Source organism: Lampris incognitus, chromosome 5 (genome assembly GCF_029633865.1).
Source record: "Lampris incognitus isolate fLamInc1 chromosome 5, fLamInc1.hap2, whole genome shotgun sequence".
In the NCBI taxonomy this organism is placed as follows: domain Eukaryota; kingdom Metazoa; phylum Chordata; class Actinopteri; order Lampriformes; family Lampridae; genus Lampris; species Lampris incognitus.
The window spans coordinates 27,710,044-27,724,445 of record NC_079215.1 but is presented as its reverse complement, the minus strand read 5'-3'; the positions used below and the strand labels follow the sequence as shown (position 1 = coordinate 27,724,445).

Genomic DNA, 14,402 nt, shown 5'->3' with positions numbered 1-14,402 from the left:
AAATCCTTTTTTAGCCCAATGAGATAGCAAAAGGGGACCAAAGCCTGACTAATGATGAATTTATACTGATAATCAGTCATTCTGAATAATGAATATTGGAAAAAACACCATGCAGAAGACATTTACTCCTTTAGCCTCACATTGCACACACTATTTGGCAAATTGACCAACTGGTGTAGGTACTAGCTAGTGTACTATGATACAGAATATGGAAATGTCTGTTTTTACAATTGTTTGGACGTAAAGAATCACCATAGCTTTGGTATCAATCGGACTATTAAGGTAACTTGGAATGAACTGCAATTGCACCACACATATATATATATATATATATATATATATATACTATACACTGAAATGGTGTAGCTTGATTTAAATGTCCTTTGTCATTTGATTTTTTTTGAAAAAAAAAAGGATGTGCTATTATAGCATACCAGGTGTAAAGCTTCTTGCGATTCTAACTTGTCTTGCATTTTAAAAATGGAACCACAAATGTCTATTATCCATCTACCTTTTACTATACACCCTTGTGAGTAAGAGCCCTAATCCTGGATACGCTCTTACATCCCACAGGTTTTTTTGTCCAGCATGTCACGGATCCTTTTGACTCTGCGTTCTGTGATAGGTCTCACATAACTGTCTGGTTGGATGATGGCCATGCCATCATGCACAATGCCCATTACCAAGAAGGGGCTGTCCTCCATGGTGATGTTGGGACAGGGACAGCTCCAGTCTATCTTGGCAAGGGTGACCTCCAAATGCTTGGTATTGAAGAAAGCCAAGCCCATCTTTTCATCTCTGAGGACCTCCTCAAGGCTGAAGCGGGCTATCCCAGAGTCCAGGTCCTCAATCAGTTCAGTCAGTCGCCCTACTATGGCAAAGTCACTGCGGCACAAGCTTGGCACCATTTTCGCCTTTACCCTACAGGTCCTACATGGCTTATTCTTGGGCTGTGGACAATTTGCCTCACACTCCTTTTTGCTACGGAAGCTGTTGGAGTTCCCATGGCAGCCACCAAAGACGAAGGCTTGGCATTGTTTCATAAGAGAATTCCAGGCCCAGCGTGCCTCCCAAGCTCTGCAGGGCCCCTGAACTGCAGGTAGGGAGCAGATCCCCATCCCTTCCCGTTGGCAGGATGCCTGGCATTCCTCAAAAGTCTCAAAGCGGTTGCGGCTGTCCTCACATCCACTGTTGCTGAAGGCCACACAGGTACCCTGCTTGCTATCATAGTACCAGTCCACGTGATGCTCTGTACTGCATTCTCTCTGGTCAACTTCAGCCAAGCAGTCTGCTGGTGAGAATGGACGCCCCATGGGCATCTCGGGATCTTCAGAGAAGTCATCGTCTGCCCGACGTATAACGGACAGTGGATAGTCAGCACGGAGAGCCCCTGCAGCATTCCGTGCAATGCAGGTGTAGATGCCAGTATCCCAAACCTGGGCACTGTAAATAACAAGCTGGCCGATGTTAGTGATGACCACATTGCCATACATTTGGTCTGGCCTCATGACAAGCCGCTCACGTCGCTCACTCTGCTTCTCCCATGTCACGTCTGGTCTTGGGACTCCAATCACGTCACAGTGGAAGCTGACAGTACCCCCCACATAGATAGACTGGTGACTAGGATTGGAGAACAGTGTGGGGGGCATGGGGTCTTCCAGCGAGGAGGTGGGCGTTGGGTAGGCCGTGGTGTCCTGAGGCAGAGGACTGGTATGGGGCCCGGCAAGGTAGAAGCGGCAGGTAACCACAGTCAGAGTCACCCCCCGGATGCAGGCCTCGGCATCCATGTAGCAGCGGTTGAAATAGGTGAGGCCATCTGAGGCACAGGTGAAGTTGGGCTCTTTCTCACAGCGGTCCTGGCACTTGCAGATCGGCTGGCCCTCCCAGATGTCACAGGTCGCTCCCTGCTGACTGCAGATAAAACCTTGACAGGTAGCCGTGGACCCCTCCGCCTTCCCTCCAGCTTGTCCGTCTGGTTGGACAAGTGGGCCGTCGGAGAAACGTGCAGCTACACAGCTGTTCAGACCACACACGTTGGTGCAGCACTTCTCAAACTCGGCACAATCCTGTACAAAATATCATGAAAACGGGATTTACTTGACACACATGTGGGTTATATTGAAGCCACGATCAGTTAACTGCAAACATCTAAGAATAAAATGAAAGTACAAAACTAAATCAAATACGATTTTGTGCGATTTATGAGACTACGATTTGGGATTATCAAGATCACGTTAGTCACCTCGTCGACGTTGCATTCTCTCTCGCAGGTGCTTTGAGCATCCACCCACAGGTTGGCGTTAAGCTTGTTGGGACAAACTCCTGGATGTTCAATTGGAGATCCTGCAAGACTTGCACTGAAAGAAAGTTCGGGTAACGCGTAGACGACCACGAAGAACAGCACATTTAACCTCCCCGAAGACGGTTTATTTAAACCGAGTACATGTTGCCAGTTTTCATCGTGTTTACATCCACCCTTCCATTGTTCAAGAGTAAGTTTGCACATTGTTGGTTTTTTTCTTTTCCTCTCTCCCGTAAATCAACCCCTGACAAATCCCATTCCTCTTTCAGGTCTCCGAGTACAGAAATATTCTTACAGTCAATAAAAATCGTCCGTTTCGATTCTGGATGTGGACGCCGTCTTGTGTCTCGCAGAGAAAACAATTAATAACCCACTCCCAGCGACCCAAAACGTGTTTCCATATGCAGGACATTTACAGAACGACAGATCCCAGTCATGTGTGTGGGGAAATAAATGAAATCTCACAAACATCAACGCCAAACTCTCCAGAGGGGGAAGAAGAAGAAAAAACAAAAGTTTGGTGCGATTTTTTCATTCAAATCGGTCTGCTAGAGGAGCGAGATAAAGCGGACCATACCGCACAATGAGGAAAAAGGGCGCAACATCAGTCTTTCAGAATGAATGGAGGTGGAAAGGGCAGTCCCTATGACCGCCCCCATGCTCCTCCAGCGTCTGAAACTTTTATGAAGGAACACCATGCACCCAAGCAACTGGACAAACATTGTAAAAACATCAAAGAAAAACGCGGGACGACGTCGGTAAAATGCACCAACAACAACAAATGCGGGCCCATGGAGTCCCGCCATTCCCCTTGGGAAACGCACTGCTTCGCGTGTCTACAGATGGGACAAGAATCGCCATAGTTTTATAAATCAGCTACATCGGGGGGTGGGATGGCTGCAACTCATCAAGTTCCCAAAAATCGTAAGAAAGCCGAGAGCGGACGGCTGAAACTTGCATAATAAAGTTGCGCAAAATGTGCCATCTATCGTAAAACCGGACAGATGAGTAACTAAACGTGCAGGGGAGGGGTGAGGAGGAGGAGGAGGGGGGCATACATCGCTTTGTGGGAGAATCATAGCAAAATAAAACGTGTTGTTTACGTTCCTCTTGTCTAGACGTCGGTGTGCTGGCCATGCCTCGTTCACACGAAGCTCCCAGATACCACGGTCAGGTGGGAAAACGTAAAGCGACCCATTTTCAATAGCGTGCGACTCATCCCCGGCCTGTGAGAAGCGGCTCCCCTCCTTTTCATGCAAGGTGACCCCTCAACCTTTGGGCGACTTTTGACCGCGACGCATTCAAGGCCTTCAATATGTCCCGGTTATCCACCACTGGCCAATAACACGAGAGTTGCTATAATCTATTCAGCCCCCCCCCCCCCACACACACACACCCACATCTCTTGCTTTTATTGCACTTGAGCATGACATCCAATAACCGCATAGGCTGGGGGGGGGGGCGCACACACAAAAACATTCCCACAATTCAAGCGCTGACTTTGATAATGTGAACGTCACTCATCACAGAACGTGGTCGAAGACAAGTCGCTTTTAATTTCGATGGCAATTCAACGGAAATGCGCTCTCAGTATGTGCTTTTACCCTTTATTCTGACTGGAGACTAATGTTGCTCTGAAGGCAGCAAATGCATACAAAAGTACAGTTCAATATACCGTTTCTACAACTCTATGGAGACAGCGCTGATTACAATCGGCCCACACTGTCAAAACATACACAGACTGTGCTTTAAAATCTTTACCCAATAGGTTTCGTCCCGGTGTCGTACTACTTCCTGTCATGCACCATATGAACAGGCACAGCAACCGGAAACATCACGGTAATTTGCTCCTATGCAATACCTGACCATAACACTGGCACTGCGTCAGAGGAAACGCCCTGATCAGAGGTGGAAAGAATAAAGGACGATTCAAGAGTAACTATTATTCTTGGATGAATTAGTCTATTTGTTTTAAAATCATACAATTTAAAAAGGGGGTTTACTCTAAAAAAAATAATGAATGGGGGGAGGAGAGTTCAAATTTTCTGCATGTTACAAAATCTTCCATTAAAAACATAACCATTTTGTGTACAGGCTACTTCTCTGAGTCATTGTGAAGGTGTACGAATGATTCTTTTGTAGTTCATGTCAACAAAAGTTACAACATCAGTTGGGGGAAGTTACATCCAAAAATAAAGTGTCCGTGTAGAACGTAATTGTACAAGGAAGTTGAAGTGAATGGTTCAATACAAGCTGATTGAAACTCTATTTAAAATTAAAAAATAATCTTTTTGAGTGTAACGGCACAACACCTATTACTTGTTACTGTCCACCTCTGATTAGTTCTCTCAAATCATAACTGATGACTACAAAACAGGAATACAAAGACATTTTTTACATTCACAACCAAATAGGTAGCCTGCATATGCAAAAACTGTTATATTATATAAGCCTGCGTATCCCCTTCATGAACCAAGATATGATTGGAACAGCAGCATTGTAATGAAGACCAGAAATGAACAGTACTAGAAACAAGACCTGGATTTAGATGTCCTCATTAGCACCAAATGCTCTTTGCATCCTTCCAAGCATAAGGCTACTTGTTGGAGATTACCAAAAAAACAGGTTGATTATGTAATTGTCAAATTGAGCCAGGTTAAGTATCAAACCATATATGGAATTAGATGTACAGTCTACATTTCACCTATTGTGGTTTAAATAATACTTGGGATAAAGTTATCAATAAGAAGAGCAACAGATATAAATAAGATGCAAAAACTGACGGAAATGGAGGAAAACTTAACAACAGTTAAAAAAAATCTAGGAGGCTTCACAGACACTTTCAAATACACCAACCTGGATTGTGTAGGAATGCTTGTCGCATCCAATTTTTAAGACTAAAGTAAGTATAAATAAGATCTTTAAATAACCCCACAGCCAAAACTTGTGAAGGAGATTTTGAACAGGGCCAAATGGAGAATGTTAAAGAATAAAGGCTAGCGGAGACATAAATAAAATGCAAAACACAGCAATTCTCCCAAAACATTCAAGCACAGATTCCCGAAAACAAATGCTGAAAACGGGCCACAAGTACTAGCATTTATATTTACAATCACAAGTCTTAGTTGTAATAATTAATAAACAATCCCTTTCATATAAAAACAACCCATTTCCCACCACTTATTTTAGTGTTAAATGGTGAATGATAATCTTCCGTTTGACTCACATCCGCTTTTGGTCCCAATGACTGCTTTATCCTATCACAGTGGGCCAATGTCGGTACGAGGGAACAAGTAAAGAGACATCCACGAGAGGGCTCCAATAAACTTTAAGAGAGCAGAACCCCATCCAACCATCCAAGCCAGGTGCCAAAGGTCACTGTAAACTCACAGCTTAATTCCTCTCCGATGAAGGCTGCAGCAGCTGCTGAGACTCTCTTCTGGTCCTGCGACCTCAAGGAGCACCAGTGAATTTTATAATGGCCCCCGTGAGGGAAAACCGACTGTCTGCCACACCGTAACTACGATATTTTACAGTTCCCCTTGGAGGATGACATACTCTTTGGGGGGCTCTGCGGAGGCCTGAAAGACTTGGAGCGTTTGAGGCTACTGCCTTTGCTGCTGCTGCCGCTGGAACTGCCTGAAGCAGCACTGGCAGTCACCGAGTAGGAGCGTCCATGCATCATGACAGCATTCATGCCATTAGCCATAGAGAAAGACTTAAGGTGGGACTTGATGGCCACAGGGAGAGGCAGCTTGTCAATGAGATGGACCGGTGTGCAGGAGACAATCGAACGGCAGCACAGGTCCTGGAGGCTGAAGACTGGAGAACCAAACAAATTCAGAGATGAATATTTTATATATTCTTATATGAACTAGCTGGCATCTTGAATTGTGCATCACATTTTAACAATATGAATGACACTTTTTTTTTTAATGGTCTCATACTCTGGATATCATAACAGTATAAAAAAAATAGATAAATACAAACGCTCCTGCACTAAGAGAACCGATGTGTAGTAATTGATGTCTTAATCTCCTAACCTTTGTTGGGCCTCCAGAATTTCTCCATGCCATGCCTCATTAGCACAATGCGCGACAGTTCTGTGAAGGACTCGATGACATTGAAGTTGCACAATGGGCTGACCTCAAAGAAGGTCATACTGTTCTTTTCTGCATAAGCCCTTGCCTGCTCTGTTGGGACCTGCCGTTTGAAAGCCAGGTGAAGTCGGTTTCCCACCAGTATCCTCGGTACGCCTGGAGCATGCTGATGGAAGCAGAGCAAGGACTCTTAATTGTTCTGTGCATAATTCTACATGAATCCTGACCTCTATTGTTCAGAAATGGAAATAAAAACAACCGCGCATAGTAAGCAAGGCAAACAAACAGAAGGGTAGCAGATGATCAACAAGTCTGCCAACATCTGCAGTTTGCTGAGGACTGATATCTTTTGTTTCAATTATTACCAATCAACAACCCCAGCTGATATTTACTAGTCAAATTATACTCCAGGAAAGCCAAAATATTAAAAACAGCACCTTTTAAATACTTGTACGTGTACTTGGAGAACCGCAAAAAAGGCTTGAATAACATATTAATTGCATTTCCAAAGAAATGCCTCTGGGCTGCCATTTGTAATCTCGATCTCTCTACAACCCACATATAAACGTTGGAGTCAGATGGCATAATTTACCTCATCTATCTCCCGGATCCAGCGGTCAATGCCATCAAACGACCAACCATTAGTAATGTCATACACAAGCAGAATGCCCTTTGGGGACACAAGAGGTGGAGGAGCAGGGAAATATTTACCAGTCAAAACATTCCAACTTCATTTCAAATGTAAGCTTCAGTATGAGCAGGAAGTCAGGAATATATTTCAAACATTTCTCACCTGCGCCCCACGAGAGTAAGACCTGAAGATGGTGCAGAATCTGCCTTGCCCTGAGGTGTCCCTGTTGAGAAACAGAAGCGGGTTGTCTTGCTTGATATCTTTGTTCAATAAGGCAGTCATTTGTGATTTCACAAACCAAAGATGCTCAGTGTCCTTACCACAGCTCTAATTTCACCCTCCTTCCGTCCAGCAGGATTGTGGTTGTCTTGTAGTCGATCCCTGAAAATTTACAAAAATCTCATTTCAGCTCCTCGGGAAACGTAAAAGGCCTGTGTCTTTCAATGTGCATCGCTACTCACCACTGCTGTAGGCATAGGGAGACTCGACTGATCCATCTTGCAAACTGTCCAAAATCTCTCCTTTACCAACATCGCTATCTCCCACCAGCAGGAATTTAAGAAGATAATCGTGACTTTTGACAGGACTGCCCTGGGTTCCCATTGTCCCACGCATTGGCTCCAGCGACAAAGGAGCTTTGAGCTCGACAAAGGGCAACTCTTCGGGCTGATGGCGAAACCAGTCAGTCCCAAACCTACTAGCATTAAAACCGTGTTAGAATGCAGGCTGCAATTAACGCTAGCTACCTCTCAAAAGACAAAACAAAAACAAAAAAAAAAACAAAAAAAAACGTTCCGAGTTGTTAGCTGGTTTATTAGCTAGCCGGCTAACACAGACGCCAACGGTTCATTCTACCACCAATAGGTTTTATCCCGAAGAAACTAAAGAGATGAAGCTTTACCAGTTAGATCAAATCAGGGATACTCTAATTTAATAACGAAAATTTCACACTACGATCAGTAAAACAGCACAACAAACGTCTACACGAAACTGTGTATGAACTTCCTGGTTCTGACATCAACAACTTGACAACATCCGGTGCTGGTAAAACGCCCCACCCATTTCGTTCCTGTACTTTTTTTTGTGGCTAATTTATTAAACTCTTAACTTGGGGAAGTCAAATAGTTGCTGACAGTAATAAAGGAAAGTTAAAGTTCAAATTACTAGATTGTAAACGTAATGATCACTGATTACCACTGCTTTTGTGTCTTCTTTTTCTTCCTCTTCCTCTTCTTATTGGCGGATCGCGTCAAAATCGTTGATTACTTCTCACTGGTTGTCCTCAATTAGCATTATCACCAGCTGTGACAATTATCACTTGCACATTATATAAATCAGGGTTCATGCCTTTCTTTCTGTTAATCTCATCAAGGCAGGGTTTAGTGAGTTTTAACCGCCAGACTAATGCACAATGGGCCTGTTCATAGTTGGGTTTTTCCTGCTTATGTGTTGCTCTGCTTATTGTCATACATTTCGAGGTGTTACTGAATATGGTCCATTTATTCGGGATCCTGAATTTGAATGGAATGAGATGAAGAGAGCGATAGCTGCTGAAAAAGCTCAAGAGATAACACCCAAGGCCAAATTCTGGAGGAGTGGGTTCGAAGCCAGGAGAGTTCCTGAGTATCTACGTATCCCAGCCTCTGCGGACCAAAAGGAACGGTTTAAGCCGGAGAAGGGTACTAGACCATTGCCTGAGTCTGTCAAGCATATGCTGCTTGTCACTGCTGGCCCTGCAACCACTGCTACAACGAGCAAGCCAGACTCAGTTGAGCTGCTGTGCCATGTTGATAGAATGTATGTGAGAGTTAAAAGAGCGCTCTTTCAAAGTAAGACAGCATACAAATACTTAACACTGGGCACCTGTCCAGTTAATGCAGCCACTGAAGAGCACTACTACCTTCTGTATCTGCTGAAAACTAATTGTGGATTCAATAGACAGGTTTGTGTGTCCATGTGCCTTTTAGAATCGCTAGACTGTTTTAGCCAATTTCTTTGACTATTGCCTGAATGCCTTTCCCAACCAAATTGCCATTGGTGTCAACTACTGACTTTTATTTTGTTTTAATTTTCCAGAGTTATGCGGACTATGTGTCCTTTAACAATGTGGTGTCCTTTAAGCCTGATCCTACTTCTCCGATTGTGAGGGAGCTTCCATTCCAAATACCTGTTCAATGCAACTACCACAGGTTAGAATTCCCTTACACTTCTAAACATTTAAATCCACTCTTAAAAAAAATTATGGAATGAAGATAAAGAAATGTATGTACTTGTCTTTAGTCTAAATGATTTGTAAAGCTGATGGTTGCTTTGTCAGAAATCCACTACAGAGATGTGGAAACATGGCTGGTTGCATTGTATAACCAATAAATTGGGGATCTTGCACTATCACGTTTTCTAGATGATGGCATGGCCATCTGAAGTGTTCTCACTTCTGTTAAGTTGTATTGTGTTCAACTGTTCCAGGATTCATCACTCCTATAGAGTTGGCTTCTACCCCAAGCTACAGGGAGGCACAGTCTTCAAAGGACTCAAATCTCAAACTGGTGTGCTCCTCATCCCTCAAGATGGTATGTCTGCTTTCAAAATGGAACTCTCCCAGTTTTAAATAGAAATTTATGGCCCCTGTTGTGCCAATGTGCTACAGAACAATGCAGACTTGGTGTCTTTCCAGGCTTCTAATGGTTCATTTTAGACCTAAGAAAATTTTTCTTCACTCATGGGGCTGGGGTTTCAATTCAACCCTTGTTGCGCTAGGACCAAGACTTCAGAGTTGGGGGCGGCGGGGGGGGGGGGGCTACAAGTCTAAATTTGAAATTAACCATTTAAAGAGTTAAATGGCTGTGTTGCAGGAAGAAAAGATGGTCCTACCAAATAGCCAAGGTCTTGCGTAAACATGGTGCACATCAGGGAATAGCATAGCTTTATATAAACTAATTTCAACACCCTATGAAGTACAAGGCAGGCCAGCACAAGGATACTATCATTGTGGTTTGCACACAGGAATTGCTGTCTGGGAGTCTGAGGTATTTGCTCAAGTGCCATTTACCATGTTGCATAGGACACAGCTGTTAGTGCTTGAAGCTTTTTGAAATATGCAGTATACAGCTTTGGGAAACTTTAAAAAGGCTTTCCAACCAATGCTTACTTGGTGGCAGTGCCTAACAGCTTGCATGCCTGATGTTGGGGACAGGGTTCAAATATGCACTTAAGTGCTCAATCTCTTGACTCTTAATGCTGTATGTACATGCCACTCTGTTACAAAAAGTGACATGGTGACTTTGCTCTTTCAGCATCAGGACAAGAGATCACTGGATCCAAAATGTACACACTAGGACAGCCGATGTATTTTGAGGCCAAACTGTCTTACACAGCAGCCCAGACGTCTGGAGACCCAAGGGTTTATGTTAACAAGTGCTTCGTGACGGCGACTTCGGACCCCAACTCGGCACAAAAATATGCAGTGATTGACAACCAAGGGTAAATTCTGAATTAAGTGTTTTTGTTACAAATTTAAAGGTTTTTAACTTTTTATTTTTTTATTTTTATGGCAGTTGTATGATTGATGGCAAGATGACTGAACAGTCCAAGTTCCTTACTCACACCTCCAAGTTGAGCCAGAAGTTCCGCATTGGTGCTTTTGTATTTCAAGACATGGCTTCCAATTTGGCTTCACCAAAGGTGGTAATTGAGCCACTTTTTTTTTACTTTTCTTTTTTTTCCTCTGCAGCTTTACTGTATGCTTTAACAGTTGTTTGTACTTCTAGCGCCTCTACATGCACTGCGAGATCACTTTGGGCACAACACCTCCAACTCCAAGTTGGAAAGCCTGCAATTATGACTCGGCTACCAAAAAGTAAGGTCACTAAAATGACTTCAATTTTGTATGCCAACACCTAAACTGATTCCTAATGTCCTTAGGTGGAAGGAGTTGTATGGTGACGACTCGGTGTGCATCTGCTGTGACTCCTCCTGCTCCACAGTACTACCAAAGGGTGAGCATCCTCAAATATTGTACACATTTCCAAGGCTAGTAGATTGCTTTCATGTGAGCACTGCAGGACTAATTTTTATAAAATCCATGATGTGACATTTTTCCTTCATAATCTGAGTCTGCTGCCATTATGGTACTGCAGCCACATCCCACACACTATAGGTAATATTGATGGGATTGGAGTTTGGCTACTCTTCAGATGAATGGTATGTGTTACCGTCATGAAATGTTCAGCTTCCAGGGCCATGGTCTCGAGTCATTCTTGGCAAGTTGACTACAGCAAGCATGAAAAAGACGAGTCTGAGCCCCAGTTCAAATCTTTTGAACCCAACTGGATCAACGAGGGAGACGATGAGGACTTGCTCACCTTGTGGGAGCATGGCTCTAAAAAGTAGTTTAATGAACCCAAGTATTGATCTTTGGAGATGTAACCAAGTTTTTTATTCAATAAATACAAATGTGTTTAACAGTCTTTAATCCATATTATTCAATCACTGGTGTAATGAGCAGCATTACAGATGGGGGGGGGGGGGGGAGCACAACTGTTGGGTGAATTTGAACATAACAATTAGCCTCATTTGCTTGGTATTGATGGCACACTTTCTACCGAGTAGCTAACATTGCTTATGTATATTGACCTTATCCTGACTGGATGTTGTTGGTCCAATCCTGATTGGGTTTGGATTGACATGGGTACAACATATGTAAAGTTGGCTTGTCAGAAGCATAGGTTTTTAACCGACAACTCAGAAAAGCAAGTGGAACTTGAGGTTTTTTTTTTTGTGCATTGAAGGTGCACATTCTGTGAAAATCTAGATAACTAAACTGCATTAGCTAACAAATGCTGCACAAATTGGGTTAAGGAAGGGTGGTGGTGCAGACGTTTTAGGATCACTCAAACATTTGGGAATGAACATGGATGATGCAGCAAAATGTGAGTGGAAGCCAGAGGTGTCATTCTTTTATACTCTAATGTATTAATGGATTTTTGTCTCATAGTGAGGCTGTAAAGCCTAACCCCTGGATTCAAACCAGTCATCTAACTTTATCTCTGAGACAGTAATTGATGGTTGCAAGAGTTAGATTTGCAAGCCCTTTCTGAAATCTTGCCCATCAGGTTTCTACCTGCAAGACAAAAAGGGACATTTTAAGGACAAATGTGCATATTTACAACTGAGGCCTCTGGTGAGATGCCCATCTGCACTGAATACCTGACGGCTTTAAGCCATGAATACATTTTACCCCCCCCCCCCCCAAGTCCTTGTTGTGGTTTGAAAAACGTAACGGTTCCATTTGACTGCTTTGCAATTTCATTTGCTTGACGCATACTCTTGTATAAGCGCATGGGCGTTTTTGAGTGTCTCCTCGAAATGCCGCACAGTGTTTGTGTAGAGACGGATATCCGCCGCTAGAGGGTAGAAGAGATTAACTGGCGCCGTCTCCACGACTGTAGCGGGCAGTTTGACGCCGGTCTGAATCGTTTTGTTGCCAATGAGGAGGTGACGCAGCAGCCTCCGCCGCAGGCTCTCCTCCATGAGAGCCATCAGGTCCTGGAGCCTGCAAGCCAGGAAATCAGGGTGCCACTGAGACGACTCCTTGGTCAAAAGCAGATGCATCAGCGTGGTTTTGAAATGTAATTCTTCTAGAAAACAATCTCCGGTCAGCACCGTCTGCTTCTTATGAAGAAAGTGCATAATCTCAAGAACTTTAATGTGACAAGAGTTTTCGGGCAAGCCCTCTGAGAGATGCTTTAAAAATTCGCTCTCATAGATGGTCATGGAAAGTGTCCAGGAAATGTCGGAGTTCATGTAGCCGGGCGAGATGAAGAAATAAGCATCAGTATTGTCCAATTTCACCACAGGGCTCATGTTGAAATTCATCTTCTTCCCTGATCTGAATCGAACTACTAGAGTATCTAGATTGTGAAACTTCAGCTCAAACTCGTACTTGTGCGATATCTGAGCCCACGCCTGTCTGACAGTGCTCCGAAACCATTTAGAAACCTGTGATTTTGAGAGAAAGGGGGTGCTTTTCATGCAAAGCTGGCCATCGTAAACATCTGTAATTTTGGCCTCCACTTTGTCATTCTCACCATGCAGCAGGCAGAGCATATCGTCTCCTTTATTAGAGGTTTCACAGTGACACCCATTTAGGCTTTTTACATTTCTCACCATTTTTACATTGCCACAGCCTCGCATGTCTGGATGCATATTAGATCTGAGCTGACATTGAAAACTATATGGCTCTGGTGCTGCAAAGGGTACAATTATCTTGCATGAGCCCTCCACCATCTGAAAGTCTTCTATCACCATACCGACATCTCTGTCACTTGTGGTCTTCATGGCCTGCACCAAGTCATTTGCGAATCCCTCCAAGAATTCACCCACTCTCCATTTCTTGTTGGGTGGGAGTTGAATACATTGAGCATGAAAGCGATGCAGTGTACCGCTGTCAGGCAGTGAAACTTCACTGGAGATGCTGTTCACCAGGATGGTATTAGCGTTGCATTCATGTTGCTGATTGGAAAATCTAGTCAGGTATTTCCTTAAGAAGCGGATCGTGGAGAAAATGAAGAGTGCATTCCACATGTACGACAGGTAATCACTGCCCCAGTCAGTAGTGGTCTTTAAATGGTCCTCTTCTGAAGTCTCAGCAAGGAGATTTGTTGGTGGCACTTTCTGCCCTGAGCTCAATACTTCCAGGTCAATCCGTTCTTCTTTCCTCAGTAACATGCTTGGGCCCCAGAAGTAGCCACTTCTCTGAATGCCTTCTCTCTTTTTACAGATCTGACAGTGAGGATCTGTTTCTAGCTTTAAAGAGCTCTTTACATCAGGCAAAACTGGTTGATCCTCATTTTCTACTTTCAGTGTCTTTGAGCGAGTTTCAAGTTCACCCTTGCCCTTTGGCAAGCTTAAATCTGCCTCAGCCAAATAAAGATCTCCATCATTTGGTAATATGTGTTCAATACTATACTCCTCTGTTAAATGTCCTTGTCTCTCAATGGTCGAGTTTTCAGCCAGTGAGAAATTATTAAACTGAGAAACACTCGAAGACTTGTTAACACTGAATGACTGATCTGGGATGGTAGGATCCTTTTGTTCATCATGCACAGTTATTGGTTTAACTTCCTCACTGATATATGTCCTTTCCTGCTCTGGTTCCCCTTCATCTGTTGGCAACCTTTCTTCATGCCATCGCATGCCCTCCTTGACCAGATCCTCTCTTTGCTCAACCCTGATGTCCTCCTTTGGATATGCTATCAGACTCAAAGCCACCACAAACACTCGAAGAAAAGCACCTTGCATCCTTAATGTTACCTGTAAACAGTAGGTTAAACAACATAAAGAGAGATGAAGCATTCGAACATTGTGCATG

At 43.6% G+C, this 14,402-nt stretch overlaps 4 protein-coding genes across 4 annotated transcripts; 1 reads left to right on the top strand and 3 right to left on the bottom strand.

Moving 5' to 3' along the window:
* Positions 1–542: 542 nt before the first annotated feature.
* Positions 543–2,506, bottom strand: wfikkn1 (WAP, follistatin/kazal, immunoglobulin, kunitz and netrin domain containing 1). Its single transcript, XM_056280457.1, is given in 2 exon segments — positions 543–2,066; positions 2,243–2,506. Coding segments are annotated over 2 exon segments (1,788 nt in total).
* A 3,316-nt stretch (positions 2,507–5,822) lies between these two features.
* LOC130112629 (ras-related protein Rab-40C-like) lies at positions 5,823–8,033 on the bottom strand. The gene is made up of 6 exons (XM_056280077.1): positions 7,495–8,033; positions 7,354–7,414; positions 7,196–7,256; positions 6,995–7,072; positions 6,346–6,568; positions 5,823–6,124 (listed from the first exon to the last, which is right to left on the bottom strand). Exons 1-6 carry the CDS (start codon positions 7,646–7,648, stop codon positions 5,823–5,825), a joined length of 879 nt encoding a protein of 292 aa, XP_056136052.1. The 5' UTR covers positions 7,649–8,033.
* A 411-nt stretch (positions 8,034–8,444) lies between these two features.
* zp3c (zona pellucida glycoprotein 3c) lies at positions 8,445–11,422 on the top strand. The gene is made up of 8 exons (XM_056280455.1): positions 8,445–8,975; positions 9,110–9,222; positions 9,500–9,603; positions 10,327–10,513; positions 10,588–10,714; positions 10,801–10,889; positions 10,955–11,028; positions 11,262–11,422. The coding sequence occupies exons 1-8, from the start codon at positions 8,445–8,447 to the stop codon at positions 11,420–11,422; spliced, it is 1,386 nt and encodes a 461-aa protein (XP_056136430.1).
* Positions 11,423–12,337: 915 nt separating this feature from the next.
* Positions 12,338–14,332, bottom strand: LOC130112933 (inositol 1,4,5-trisphosphate receptor-interacting protein). Its single transcript, XM_056280454.1, has one exon. It carries the CDS (start codon positions 14,330–14,332, stop codon positions 12,338–12,340), a length of 1,995 nt encoding a protein of 664 aa, XP_056136429.1.
* Positions 14,333–14,402: the final 70 nt, after the last annotated feature.